Source organism: Suillus bovinus (genome assembly GCF_016758785.1).
Source record: "Suillus bovinus strain UH-Sbo-P2 chromosome Unknown EDB93scaffold_14, whole genome shotgun sequence".
In the NCBI taxonomy this organism is placed as follows: Eukaryota; Fungi; Basidiomycota; class Agaricomycetes; order Boletales; family Suillaceae; genus Suillus; species Suillus bovinus.
In genome coordinates, this window is record NW_024542070.1 from 70,882 (window position 1) to 84,954 (window position 14,073).

A 14,073-nucleotide genomic window follows, 5' to 3' on the forward strand; every position below is an offset into this window, starting at 1 on the left:
GCTGAGATTTTAGGTGAGGAAGATGGCACAGATGTTGTAGAGGGTAGTGGTGGCCTGGGTGATGGCTGCTGAGCTGTAGAAGCGGTGGCGGCGGCGTGCAGTGTGCAGCAGTGCAGGGGGTAGGAGGACAGAGGCATGAGAACCCGCCAGATAAACCGCTATGGACCAAGACAGGCAGGCAATTTGCGGAAACTGCCGGTATCAGGCGTAGGGCGGGATAAGGCAGGATACGTGCCAGCCTAGCTATAGGCTACAGTACAAAGGTATCAGAATATTTAGAGCGTGATTTAACGCTGGTGTTGGGATATTACTAGTTTCGAGCCTAAATATAGTTGACGAGGCACGCTATTGCTAAGCCTAATAAGGCTTCCCAAACGGGCTATCCAGGTGGGGCAGGATTGGTTTAGAACTCCGCTCGGCTGGCTGTCACCAGCGTGACTTGGACAGCTTTCAATGAACTTCACCATTTCTTAATAAAGATTGGTCGTTCAACCTCGCAATGAAAGCTGCATGATAGAAACATCGATTCAATTTGTAAATTGTGTGTAGAAGTGAGAATTGAGTGAGATATTCAGGTCGTGACGACTTATGGGGGTGACGACTCAACCGTGGGGCATAGTATCAGATTCAAAACTCCTCCCACAATTGACTTCATCAAATGCTCTGATGAGCCTTATGCAAGCTCCGCAAACCCAACTCGCAATTCACCCATGTCAAAGATCGAGTACACGTTCTGCAAGAATACGTCGCCCACGATCCAGAAATCTGATGTAGTAAGCCTAAATCAGAGTACTGCACATTATTTATGTCCACGAAGTCTTACCAAGACCCTCCGAGCCCGCGATGCCAGCCACACAGTCATTGGATCCCTCTTCAACAGGCCCGAGATTAAATGTGTCCCCAGACACAGTAAATGGATGTCCTCCGAAGGTGAGGGTCGGCGCATAGTTGTCAATTGTATCACACGGAACTGAAAATGTTAGATTAGCCTGCAGGGTATGGAGAACCTTGAGTTGGCACTGACTTGAATAAATCACCTGAGATTCCTCGATCCATGATGTAACGTTAGAAATACCATCAAAATACCAGTCACTATCATTCTTATTCGCCACGATCAAAGTTGTTCCCGTGTCGATGATGGACGTTGCCTCCGGTTTCCCCACAGGAACGCCAGCTCGAGATATTCGATCGAGTTTGACTTCCCAGTAGCCTAGATCGATTACAGGTGTGTACGATAGATTGTCTTTCTGATACAACGCTGTATTGGTCCCTCCAATATATAGTTCGCTTGCACCGGGGGCGGTTGAAAGTTTGACACCAAACACAGCTTTCTGCAGCTGACGGCTTTGCACAAGAGTTTGAAAGAGCGAAGGTGCTGGGTATCCGGATATAGACCCGAATGCAAAGCCGGCAAGTCCGTCAGGTATGAAATTGACAATTGAGAAGTCTGAGGAATATTCTGTTGCAGCCCCGAGGGTCTGTTTCTTAGCCTGGTCATGGTTTAACTGGTTAGTATACGCGTATGATCTGACTCCAAAATAATTACCTCATACCCTCCAATTACCACGTTATCAGCAAATTGTTCTCCCTCAACTTCACCTTCGCCAAAGGTGAGCACGAATTCCCTGTGGAGATCGACAGCTGTTGAGGATTTGGATGGATCATATCTATTGTGGCGGTTGCAGCTATCATTACAATCAACGGAAGGAAGGACTGAATGGGGAAGGGGGTGAGCAAAAGTTCAGGGCGGGAGAAATTAATTTACAGAGGTCCGCGCTGCCCGTGTCAATGCACACTTTGAATAATAGTTAGTATTACCTCACATGAATAGTAATACGTGAGCACCTGTGAAAGTCTTCGCTGGCGTGCCGACATCGATCGAGGCATACCACAGTTGGACGTCTTGAGACATTAAAGGAACATTACCAACATCTCGCTCCATCGTTTTTGAGCTAGATGCTATGCTCAACGGGTGGGCATGTCCCTTATTAGCCTCATACGCCGCAAATCCCTGACGGTACTTCCTGAATTCATCGGTCAATATAGCAAACAGAAAGTGAAACTGTGCACATACGCGGAGACTTGTTCAAGGTGTGCTTGGAGACTCTTAACGCTAAGTTGGTTGTTCCTACGCTCGAGTAGCAGGTGTAAAGTATGAGTGTTCACTTGCTGGATCGGTGAGCCAGCGACCATCGACATTAGCGCGAGGAGATATGTAAAAGAATGTGCAAATTTCATCATGAACGGCGTAGTGCCACTGGGAAGAGTAAAATAATTATCTTGGCAAGGGCGTGCTGGGACACGAGAATCCGCGTCATCTCGACCTTTATATGTACACAAATGCGGGTGAGCAGAAGCGAGGAATTGTGCTTCTAGTAAAAAGCAGCTAAGCTGTAGTTCAAATAAACAGGTAAAGAGCTTGATGACCGAGGCCGAATCACGAGAAATACCTTGACGTCACCGGGTTGCTTATGTTAATTACGTGGAGCCATATACATATCCAGCAACATGTTTCGCGCGCTGATGGATGATGCTCATCTAGCAATCCTCGACATGACAATGATATCAAAGAGCTTCCTATATCTGTATTCATAGTAAACGCAGCAACTCCGCAAGCAACAAACCATGCGTACGCTAAATCATTAGTGCCCACCTCACCGCGCTATGTCCCATAAATTTTCAAACAATCAAATAGCTCCCTGATCGTCGGCGCTATGTCAGAGGTCAATCGAACGTGATACCAATTCATGCTTACATAGCCGCACTTCACGGTCCCCGCTACCAGATGCTAACAGCCGTCCGTCCTTGCAAAGATCCACAGTCGTCACTGAGAAAGGAACGTTCAAAGAAGATACAGAGGCTTGATGGTTCAGCTGCGTACCAGTGTTTTTATGACCCTGAATCACGAACTGCACCATCCCCGTCTTTAGGTCCCACATGTGCACCGTCCCATCCCGAGACGAGGACACGACACGTTGATCTCTTCCAACCTGAAGTGCAGATGTGGCAAGAATGCAGTCCTGGAGAAAGATAAGTTGCAATACTGGGATCGATGTTTAGTCAGATGTCACGTACTTTGTGTCCTTGAAGAGTTTTTCGACACTCTCTGCGACCAACACCCATTTCACTCACGTCCCAGTGTTTCATCGTTCGATCCAAGCTTGCGCTCACCAACCCGCCTTCAACAAACTGCACACTGTACACAGCATCCTTATGCCCGCTTAATGTCTCCACCGGCTCCGTGCTGTCATCTTCGGTGCCGTCAACCTTCCAGATTCGAATCATTCCATCCAATGAACCCCCAGCAACAAACTTGCCGGTTGAATTGATAGATATAGATGTCAGTGCAAGCTTAGATGAAAGTTTGACATCAGGGCTGACTGTGCGAAGCACACGACAGGTGGCCTCCATAGTTTCATCGAGGATGATTGAGCTAGCGTCGGGGGTCTCGGCAAACTGAGTTGCATCCCAAACGCGGATCGTGCAATCTCCAGATGCTGAGAGCAAGGTGTTGTTGTCAGGTGTAAACTCTAGAGCATATACCTCTCCGCAGTGCCCCTCCAAAGTATGAACCAACATGTGGTTCGTGATACTCCAGACCTGCATAGCAACATAGGTGCTCAGATAAATAAAATTTCAGTCACTGACACGCACTCTTATGAATTTGTCTTCAGAACCAGCGACAAGGAAGTGACCATCGGGGCTGATGCAAACAGCTCGTGCATGATTTGGCTTTCCGGTATTCCTCTCCAGTGTGAAGCTGCGCTATTAGTTCGCCGAGTGTCATTCATGAGAGGACAGAATGAGCACCCACGTGAACTTCTCTCCAAGACACAAGTTGTAAAGTACAACGGCACCCTCCATGCCCACTGCAAGCAATGTGCTGTCCAAGGAAAACTTGACACTGCACACCACGCTAACTCATGAAATGGTGTCAGACTGGAGTGAAACGATAAGTTTTCCAAACAAACGCACCCGTCATGAACGTACCGCGCTGCAAGCTGCACGTCCATCTGGCGAGGCACGCGGGGGTTAAATATGGCAAGCCAATCGCCTCCTTCCTTGACAAAGTCCACAGGTACTGTCGTGGAATCTAATTCTTCAGCCATGCTAGGTGTAAATGATTTAGGCGCTTTGAGAGTTGCGAGTGTGGGAGATGTGTTCGAGGCAGACACAATGAGCCTGCAAACTTGTTAAAACAAGGAAATGAGAAGTCTTAAGAAAGTTCGTGAATGGCACTGGTTCTAGACTCCAGGATAGTGTTGAATTAACGTCAGGCTATTTGATAAGAAGCCTCAATTTTGTTCTCAGCTAGACTTTTTGACTAGAAGACAAGCTTTACGAACCTGGACTGAAGGTTTTTTGACTTGTAGCCCCCTGCTGAGGAGAACTCCAATGAACCAATGAATACAGGCGTAAACTGTAGCATCACGAAGCTGAAATATTCTGCCAGGTCACGGTCTAGATGGCAAAATCTACCGTGAGACTAATATCTCAGAGCAGGATAGCCAATATCAAATTGCAAGTCCCACCGAATGTCAGAGTTCTGAGCGCCGGTCTAGACATCCCCCTCAGCAGGCTCAGCGGAATCAGCTACTACGCTCTTTGGTGCCCACTAGCTGTAAGGACAATGATATGCCATAGTGGTGAGCGTCTTCAATTAAAACTCAGCACAAGCGGCGGTGGCCGAGCAAACTGCGACCGTGATGCTGATACGTGCGAAGTCGAAGTTTTACTTTCCGGATGAAGGCTCCGAGCAATAGAAATGGAAACTGGTACAGCAATGGAATTGCCCTATACCTCGCCTGAGCAGTCGGAGATTATGAGAGCAGTGCATCCTGCAAGCACGGAGACTATGTGCGGTTACTATCCTGAGCAGCCTGAATAGGATTCTAGTGCCGCTGAGTTTATGTTTACCGATCACGTGATTGTACCTTCACAACTCAAATAGGACATGCCGCCGGTAGTGTCAAGTGTGAGAAAAGAATCAGAGTATCAGGGTCCAACGCCAGTTATAAAGGCGATGATCAACACCCATTCCGTGGTTCCCAACCTCCTTCATGTCCTCCACAATATACAACGTGAGTAATTCCGTCTGATTCCTTTTTATTTTCCTTATTACAGGTTTTGCCACATATCGTGGTCAATGTAAATTTTGAGCCCTCCTTGTGTGCTCGCTAATCCGAGAGCAAAATTCTCTATCTCTGTTGCTATGAACTCTTTCTTGGCGCGCACACATGCTGACCTTTTCTGTTTCAATAGCATAGGAGCTTGCAGCCTACGGTTCCACCTGCACAAGGACCAAACCAGCATAGTCATGTCAGGCTTAATGAGGCCGTCGATACTATCCGTCAAGAATTCGATGTTATCACCTCTGACCTTGGCATTCTTCGCAATCAACGAGACGAGTATGAATCTAAAGGTGCGCATCTTTGAATCCTCAACCATTTATCAGTTTTACATATGAGTGCACCATCTTGTCTATTTAGTCACTTCACAAATAAACGAGTTGAACATCGTTCGCCAGTCACTGTATGAGCTCGAGTCACAACATGGCAAGATTCGACAGACATACGAAGAGGAGCTGAATCGCCTTAGAGGAGAGCTCCATGCACTTCGTCAACAGGGTGTGCCAACAGGTGCTCCACATCCACCTGTCGGTCCCGCTTCAGTCGGACCTTCTGGTCCACCTGCACCTCCGCCTGCAGTGGCCGGTGTGCCTCCTGGCCCTGGCTCATACAATGAACCTTACTACAGTAGAGATCGCGATCGTGAACGCGAGCGGGAAAAAGACCGCGAACGTGCTGATCGTGATCGTGATCGCGACCGCGAAATACGTGATCGACAGCGTGAAGAGCGCGACCGAGATCGCGAACGTCCACCAGCGGAGGCTCGGGATTCAAAGCGTATAAAGACTGAGCGTATGAAGGGTGATACTCGTCCAGGTAAACCATTCACTTCAAGCTCCGCACGTTCGCCGCCTCCTCATGGATACTATGCCACCTCTTTTCCCCCTTTATCTGCGACAGATCATTATAGTCCTTCTCTTCAACCACCGAACGCGAAGCTCCCCCCTGTACCCGGGGCACCTCCCGCATTGACTACTTTCCAAGGCCCAGGTCTTCCACCACCACCTGCCGCCCATGCACCATATCCACCTGGGCCTGGAAATCCACCACCCGCCGGCCCAGCAGAACCACCAGCAGCCAGCTCAAGCACCCTCGTACCTATCAACAATGCCCAAAGTGGTGGAGGGCAGTTTCCGGATGACCTCGACCCACACAATGTTCCGCCCGAACTGAAAAAAGAAGGCAGTGACTGGTTCGCGGTCTTCAATGGAAAAGTCAAGCGCGTGTTAGATGTGTCGCTGGTGCACACGCTCATGCACGAGAGGTGCGTGGCATGATCGGCTTTGATCGAACATAGCCTCCTGATCACATCTTCCTGTATATCTACATTTTCACGTGCTATCTATTAGTGTCGTTTGCTGTGTGCGATTTTCTGCAGACGGCAAGTATCTCGCCACTGGCTGTAATCGCACGGCCCAGATCTATGACACAAAAACGGGCGTAAAAACCTGGTAGGTAACGATTTTGACTGCAGTAGTTCATCTCATTACCCTTGGACCTACAGTGTTCTTACAGATGAATCAGCTGGAAAGGCAGGTGACTTGTATATTAGGAGTGTTTGTTTCAGCCCCGATGGGAAATATCTTGCAACGGGCGCTGAAGATAAGCAGATCAGAGTGCGCTAAACTTTGTGTTTCATCAGGGCCATGCACTGATCACACTTTACAGATATGGGATATTGCCAAGAAACGCATCCGCAACGTTTTCGACGGCCACCAACAGGAGATTTACTCACTTGACTTTTCCTTGGATGGCAGGCTTATCGTCTCGGGATCGGGTGATAAAACTGCCCGTATCTGGGACATGGTTGATGGGTCATCTAAAGTGCTTACGATCAATGACGCCGATCCTGTAAACAACGATGCAGGTGTGACCTCTGTGGCTATCTCACCAAATGGCCAACTGGTCGCGGCTGGTAGTCTTGACACTGTTGTGCGCATCTGGGACGTAGGAACGGGCTCACTCATCGAGCGCCTACGGGGCCATAGGGATAGCGTCTACAGCGTGGCGTTCACGCCCGATGGAAAGGGGCTAGTGAGTGGCAGCTTAGACAAGACTCTCAAGTACTGGGATGTTAGCGGCCTTCTCGCGAAGCGTAAGGAGGCGGTGGCCAATGGGAAGAAAGATGATAAGAGCAGCCAGTGCACCATGAACTTCTTGGGCCACACGGTAAGTAAATAAGTCCCGGCTGCGGACTTATTATATATGTCATCCACCGTCCCAACTCATCTCGTGTCTGTGCAGGATTACGTGCTTTCCGTTGCTGTGTCGCATGATGGGCAGTGGGTTGTATCAGGGTCCAAGGACCGTGGTGTCCAGTTCTGGGACTCGCACACGGCGACGACGCAGTGCATGCTCCAAGGACACAAAAACTCTGGTACGAACGTTCTGATGCATTCCGGACCGAGAACCCCATTAATGAATCTGCTGTAGTCATCTCTATCGATTTGAGTCCCGCGGGCAGTATCTTGGCTACAGGCAGCGGTGATTGGCAGGCGCGGATTTGTAGGCCTTCTTTTCTTTCCCTTCTATCAGCGCTGACCACATTCACTTGGCAGGGAGCTACACCAACATCTAACTCATGCACCGTGTGGAGTTCAATTTCCATTCCGTAGCGCAGCAACGCACATTCGTATTTATGTGTACTCGATTCTTTTGTTTTATTCGTGTTGCATGTAGCTCCTCTGCCCCTATTTTTTCCGGTGCTCCCCCAGTGTCCTTTCTGCGGGTTTCTGTGCTGCTGTGAATGGTGTATTGGTCTCTACACCTTGTTACTCTTGTGTAATGTACTTGTTAGCTTTATATCCTGTTGTCTAATAATTCAATTTCTACTAGTTGGAACCTGCTCAGTTTGCTCCTGTGGAACTACCCATCTGTAAAACTGTAAGCCTACACTACTTGCTGCCGAAAATCTGTTGTAAAGTCCCAGACTCCAAACCAGTCGGCGGTGCGTAGCGAGTCTTCATCCTATGTAGTACTTAAAGCTTATTTCAAACACCGCACCTTAATTCAAACATCGCAACTAGTACTCTTTGGACTCTACACACCTATTTAACTTTCGACGCTACAAGCACTTTTCTATCGAAGAAAAAATACAAACAGTAAGCTATAAATCAATCATCCTCTAGAATCATTGCACAAAGGCAATGAGTGAACTAGTATGAGTTATGAGTGTGCTACCATGACATTGTGATTTGCAACACCGGGCCACTGGACCAGAGATACTGTACCCATGATGGACAACATCTAATTGTAAGTGTGGTTTTCTCAAGAAAAGTTGAAAAACTAAACTCGTTATTTCTTGAGGTGACCCTTCTGATCGAAAGTTATGGGAAAGCCACTATAGTTCTGCCATGGGTCATACGATGGTCGGCAAAGTGATGCCATTCTACTATTGGGCCACTGGCAGCCAAGTTCCCCCCAAAAAATTAATTCTGACAGTTAGCTGACGGCGGCAAAATCATAGCACAACTGTCATATACTCATTTTCTGACTGAATTGCGAGAGCAAATAGGAAATCATCCTGGACTGTGTATGGTCTCATTCAAGTATGATGCCTCCCCATTACCGATTGATGCGACCCTGGTGCTATCGCAAAGCACCATCACTATCAGATGTCAGATCTATCGTGGCTGGATCGACACGAATATGTCTCAATCGAGGAGCAACATGTTGTATCGTGAAAGGCCTGCCGGCGCAGCAGAGTCGGTGAAAGAGACGTGGAGCACCAACTTCCGGATGTCAGCAAGGATGAATCACTTCAAGGCCCAGATAAATGCCCATACGTCCGTGCATGCTATTTTGCAGTGGCGAATGTGACGGCGAACCTGAAAGATCAAGTTGCGATATGAGTTGCACGTGGAGGTAACGCAAGCGGGAAGATTGCAGATATTGGCAGTTCGAATGTAGGAGTTTATACTACGGATACATATATCGTAGGGCCAAGACTAGATCATTCCGGAGCAACAGTCGTTTGATCATTGCACGTATAGCGTAGTATCTGCGGTGAGAGTTCGTCGAGGTTAACGGTAGCATGTTACACTTCTATATACATGGCACTGCCTGGTAAATGGGACATACTTGGTAGCTAGTATCACCGTGCGAGATTATTGTCCCGACCCAAAATTTCCGCCCTATCCACATTCGTGGAGTGACGGACAAGAGTCTTTGCCCGAACCTGCTTCTGGCGAGGTCGTTGGGGGAGACGACTACTGCACCCGGATAACCCAACTATCGGCGGCAAATCATTCGTCGGCTCTGCTGATACAACAACCCCCAGTTCTTTAAGTAGCGGACCACTTTGAGGATGATCATACTGATTGACGATCCAGTTATTGAGCTTCTCTAAATTGGTTCCTCTAATGGTACGGCCACCAGTCTCGGAGATCTGCTCTACCGTGATGAACTCTTTACTCCTGCGTGTAACTTGTATAACAGCCTTTCTTGTTAAAGGCTGTGGCATCTCACAAACGGACCTGGTACTGGAAGAAGGGGACTCGGTAGAGTCACAGCTGTCATCCCAGGGGTCAAACACAGTGGAGACTGCTGAGCCTGCCGAGATATCCGATATCGGAGTGGAGTCACTTGTGCCAGTCATCGACGAGTCGACCAACAGTGAAGAGTTGTATCGCGTAAATTCAGGGATAGACAGAGGAGGGGTAGGAGGGCGAGACCTAGGCTTGCTTGTCTGGTGCTTCTCCGATGTTGGTGGCGAAGTGAAGAGTGAGTTGGTATGACGTTTTAAATGCCTCTGTATAACGTGAGTTTTTCCTTCGAAAGCAGCGCAAATGTCCTGCTCTGGCCGGCAAGTGACCAGTAACTTGAAATTACGGGGTAGCTCTGCTCCTTTCCCTGCGAGCGCAATCAGGAGGTCATTACGATCTGACTCGCTACCGCTGTCCTCCAACCCGTCGATGACCACCAGCACAGGGCCAATCCATGTCATTTGACTTGCAGGACTAAGGATAAAGCAATTGAACTGAGTAAGTGGGTCGATCGTGTCACGTAAAGCGCGCTTGTTCTTCACGGTGCCCCAGAGAGCCTTCATATACTGAGGGTCATGATCAGCAAGGTCCCGTGCGATCGTGCTGAACAAATTCGTAGCATTTCGCTTGTCCTTGGCGACGCGCGAAAAAAAGTACGACGAGCCGAGACGCATGATTGCGCCGAATTGGCGTGCAATGGAACATGCGATAATGGATTTTCCGGTCCCCTCTGGACCTAATAAGAGGTAAATCTGTTCATCGTTTTGATTGACCCATGAAGTTATTGACTCCACAATTTCGGTTTGTGGGGGTGTATCTGCCATCTTCTGTGATTCGATCGAAGCGCCAATAGCATAATGCATGGCGTCAAGGTCTGCTTTCACGACTAGTAGTATTATAAACATGTGCAAGAAAGAGAGACGGAAGATGGAATACTACCATGGTCAAGTAACATATCATAGACACGAAGGACATAGAGTTGCGTATGAATTGTAGCCTGATGTTGTATGGCATTCTTGAGTTCTTTAAACGTTGCTTCGTATATTTCAATTTTATTATCGATGTCGGACAACGCGTTCGAAAAGCTTTGTTTCCCTGCACTCAAAAATTTCGTTAAAGATGCCAAGCTTTGGAAATAAGCTGCGATACTTACATCCGCTCCTGTTCTGCAAGTAGTCACGGATAAAGTAGGAGCACTCGATCGTCTGGCGAGCGAGTGAGTTGATAGTCTTTTCTTGCGATTCGACCCTTTTCAGTTCCTCCACGCCAGAGACAAGGCTGTAGGTTTCGTGCATAACAGTAACGAGCTGATGGATACTTCGATCTCGGGCAAATTGTGCATCCACCACCTAATCAAAACAGATGGGCTCCTTATGTCTGAACATTTGACTGTCCCACTTGCCTGATATACTGCAGTGAGAACCATAAACGCCATTTTGGTGTAAGGATGAGCCTACAGAACAGTATCAGACATACTCAGTGGCAAAGTCAAGGGAACGAACGTGCCTCGGCGAACCTGCCAGCAAGCTGGACGAAAATTTTGATCTTGTCCAAGAGTGGAGTAAGGACTTCTGAGGCAGCTACACTGGCGACTTGCTCAGCAGCCGCTTTCAATGGTTCACTTAAACCTCCCATGGGCGGCACATATGATATAATCTGATTAGGAGCATCAATTGTCCGGGCGTGCTGGCCTGAGTCGTGCCGAGTCGTGCTATGCCCAGTGGCATTATGAAGAGGCTTGATATTGAATTCCATGCTAGCACCAAGGTGATGTTTGTTGCCATGACCGTCAAAAGACACAAGGTGGTAGATTTTAGCTAATGTTGTATTCAACGACAAGCGAACCAATCAGATAGTAACCAGAAACTCACTGCTGGAATGAGCGAGAAGCGCCTCGACACCTTCTTGTACCATACCGATGTACTGATCTCCATGGAGACAACGTTTTGCGAAGACTTTGAGGGAAATTATGGACGACGGCTGTACATTTCTTGCTAAGAGTCAATGTCATGAACTCACGGGTATGATGTAGCTCACAGTTTTAGCTCAGTCGTCCATGGTAAGGAATGCGGTTTCTCAGCAGTGGTGGTCTTGTGGTCATGATCATCTACAGAAGTTTGGACATAGAAGCTGTCGTGAGCCGAAAACAAACTGATTCGTGGAAGATGGTGCAGGTCTATGTCTGATTGACGTCGCAAATTATCAAGAGTACTGTCATTCGAATGGATCTCACGTACGGGATATTTGTATTGCCGAGGGAAATTGTGTTCTGACAACACCCTCATGGCTATGGCTCGCCGTGAGCCCCTTCCAGATGCCTTCTCTATGACCAGCGCCCACAATGGGGATAAGCTTGAACTCCAGACTTGCCGTAAGCAGCTCTTTCTTGCCTTCGAGGTTCACATACTTCAGTTGTTCAAGAATGGCTGAATTGAACTGTCATTAGATATAATGCACAAGGATGCGCCTACTCACCGCCAGGGTATTTCAAAAATTCCTCTACACTGCCATGGACCATACCAATGTACTGATCATCATGAAGTTGGCGATGTGCAAATACCTTCAAAGTAAGCTCGGTAGAGTTGCGAACATTGCTGCTGTTGAATCAGCCTTTGAATCAGGTAGTAGTATCTGACGTACAAGATATGTTTACTACTCCATGGCATAAAGCTCGTTTTCTCCGGCGTCGTAGAACAGGTCATGCCCGCATCATCAATGGATATTTCTACATAGAATTGATGGTCCACATTCAACCATCCGATCTTGGGCAGGTGATGGAGATCGATATCTGGGATTTATCAGAACTGAGTAGTCATGACAGGAGATTATAAGAACGCACCGAAAATTTGCACACCATACATATCCGGCGCCAACTGACTGGGCCTATCATTACATGTCAGTCCGTCAATTCCAAATGATAGGTAAATCGCACATAGTAATATTGACTTGTTGAAGGGCGGTCATGTTGAACGCCGTCTGAATGGAGAAATTGGAGCTCGAATTCGTCTCTGCATGATTGAAGTGGGAGCTACACGAATTAAAACATCAGATATCACATCTTGTGGGTGTTAGGGGAATCTCACTCGAGATGTTGCTGACTTGAGGACGTTAACCTCATCTTGTCTGGAGAAACGGAGCAGAGGCTTGAATTGTGTAATGCCTGCTTGCGACAGAAATGAGTGACGAAGTGACAAAAGTACAGATCTTTCAGTCTTCCTATCCTTCTGCTGGCTTTAATACAGATCGCAGTGAAAAGCGAATAATCGATGCGACAGCGGCGAGATCAAATTAGAGGGCTGCATCCTGCATGCGACCTACATGGTAATCCCATGCGGTAAGCACACGCTTGCACTTTTCGGTTCTTTGTCCCGGATCACAGCAGCGATTCGAAAACAGGCGGTTTATCATCGAGCTAACTGGAAGCTCGAAGCGCCGTGTACGTACTGAGTTTCATAACGATGCCTCGTGTACCATAACCTTGATTACATGATGGCGAAAGACTGAAGACTGGTGACTGATGGCAAATCAGATGTCTTGTCGCCTGGCTAGAGGATTATCGCGACATTTTTTGAACAGTGGCAGGTGCTTGCCGCGCCAGGAATTACTGCACGATGCCTGCATCCGATGATGAGACTCACGGTATTAATAAGGCTTAGTAGGCCCTGGAGCCTCATGCTGCCACCCTGATCAGGAAGCCAGAAAGGTGAGGATCCTTCAAACGGTAAGATTGGTCCAGGTTCGCGGGTTGAGATATAATAGATACTCTGGATATACTTGAAGCCACACAACGCCCCGTGACATGCAGGACGATGTCAGTGGTGAGGATGGGGACCGCAGCTAAATACCGTACTCTGAGATATCTTTGAGCAAAGACTCGGATGCTGGTTATAGTCTATCTTTGATTTGTAATGGGTGGTCTAGCTTGCACATCAGCATCGCATTTTAAAGTCCCAGACTGATTCTTTGGACCCTGCCACTGCCACACAGACCGCCATGTGCAGGTACTAGTAGGCCTGAATCCAGCTTCGTGAATTTGAACCATACATGAAGGCGTTGTCCCGATGGAGCCGGAGGGAAGCGAAGCCAATGCCCTCATGCTGTGGAGACTAGCAGGGTTGGATATCGATACACACTCGCTATGAGAGTCTTACTTGTCTAGACATGTTGTCCCAGCAACCAGCTGGTACTGCTGCAATGTGTGTAACCCCGTGAAGTACCCTGTTCACGATCAGCCCAGGAAATATTTTGATAGATAATAGTCCACGAACCTGAATGTGTCTGAATTTGTTGGACCTGAGACTTTGTGGATCGTTTCCTCGTGTACAAGTAATTTGGAATGCAGGGAAACAAAAATACGAGTGCATAAGCCGATCGATCGATTCTTGAGCAACGGTATCTGTGAATTCACAACGCAACTCGATGTCATGCTCGGGCCAGTTTGCTGTATAAAAATTTGCATG

The 14,073-nt window shown here is 47.9% G+C and overlaps 4 protein-coding genes across 4 annotated transcripts; 1 reads left to right on the forward strand and 3 right to left on the reverse strand.

Annotated features, from left to right (window-relative positions):
• Positions 1-673: 673 nt before the first annotated feature.
• On the reverse strand, positions 674-4,429 carry EDB93DRAFT_1102302 (WD40-repeat-containing domain protein; the record flags this gene model as incomplete). The annotated part of the gene is made up of 13 exons (XM_041447195.1): positions 674-765; positions 824-989; positions 1,038-1,505; positions 1,547-1,667; positions 1,824-2,024; positions 2,075-2,324; positions 2,756-2,827; positions 2,882-3,020; positions 3,076-3,600; positions 3,655-3,760; positions 3,815-3,904; positions 3,991-4,182; positions 4,347-4,429. 13 exons carry the CDS (start codon positions 4,427-4,429, stop codon positions 674-676), a joined length of 2,505 nt encoding a protein of 834 aa, XP_041309679.1.
• A 620-nt stretch (positions 4,430-5,049) lies between these two features.
• EDB93DRAFT_1132852 (WD40-repeat-containing domain protein) lies at positions 5,050-7,978 on the forward strand. Its single transcript, XM_041449015.1, has 10 exons — positions 5,050-5,081; positions 5,263-5,422; positions 5,490-5,945; positions 6,030-6,393; positions 6,479-6,580; positions 6,634-6,745; positions 6,798-7,298; positions 7,374-7,506; positions 7,563-7,634; positions 7,688-7,978. Exons 1-10 carry the CDS (start codon positions 5,061-5,063, stop codon positions 7,705-7,707), a joined length of 1,941 nt encoding a protein of 646 aa, XP_041309680.1. The 5' UTR covers positions 5,050-5,060; the 3' UTR covers positions 7,708-7,978.
• A 1,142-nt stretch (positions 7,979-9,120) lies between these two features.
• On the reverse strand, positions 9,121-11,868 carry EDB93DRAFT_184093 (uncharacterized protein). Its single transcript, XM_041455611.1, has 11 exons — positions 11,851-11,868; positions 11,651-11,795; positions 11,485-11,593; positions 11,120-11,430; positions 11,016-11,066; positions 10,767-10,962; positions 10,553-10,708; positions 9,605-10,499; positions 9,446-9,544; positions 9,210-9,389; positions 9,121-9,129 (listed from the first exon to the last, which is right to left on the reverse strand). The coding sequence occupies exons 3-10, from the start codon at positions 11,525-11,527 to the stop codon at positions 9,374-9,376; spliced, it is 1,767 nt and encodes a 588-aa protein (XP_041309681.1). The 5' UTR covers positions 11,528-11,593; positions 11,651-11,795; positions 11,851-11,868; the 3' UTR covers positions 9,121-9,129; positions 9,210-9,373.
• On the reverse strand, positions 11,682-12,944 carry EDB93DRAFT_184056 (uncharacterized protein). Its single transcript, XM_041455610.1, has 8 exons — positions 12,697-12,944; positions 12,546-12,641; positions 12,453-12,496; positions 12,254-12,401; positions 12,089-12,207; positions 12,004-12,039; positions 11,851-11,936; positions 11,682-11,795 (listed from the first exon to the last, which is right to left on the reverse strand). Exons 1-8 carry the CDS (start codon positions 12,729-12,731, stop codon positions 11,790-11,792), a joined length of 570 nt encoding a protein of 189 aa, XP_041309682.1. The 5' UTR covers positions 12,732-12,944; the 3' UTR covers positions 11,682-11,789.
• Positions 12,945-14,073: the final 1,129 nt, after the last annotated feature.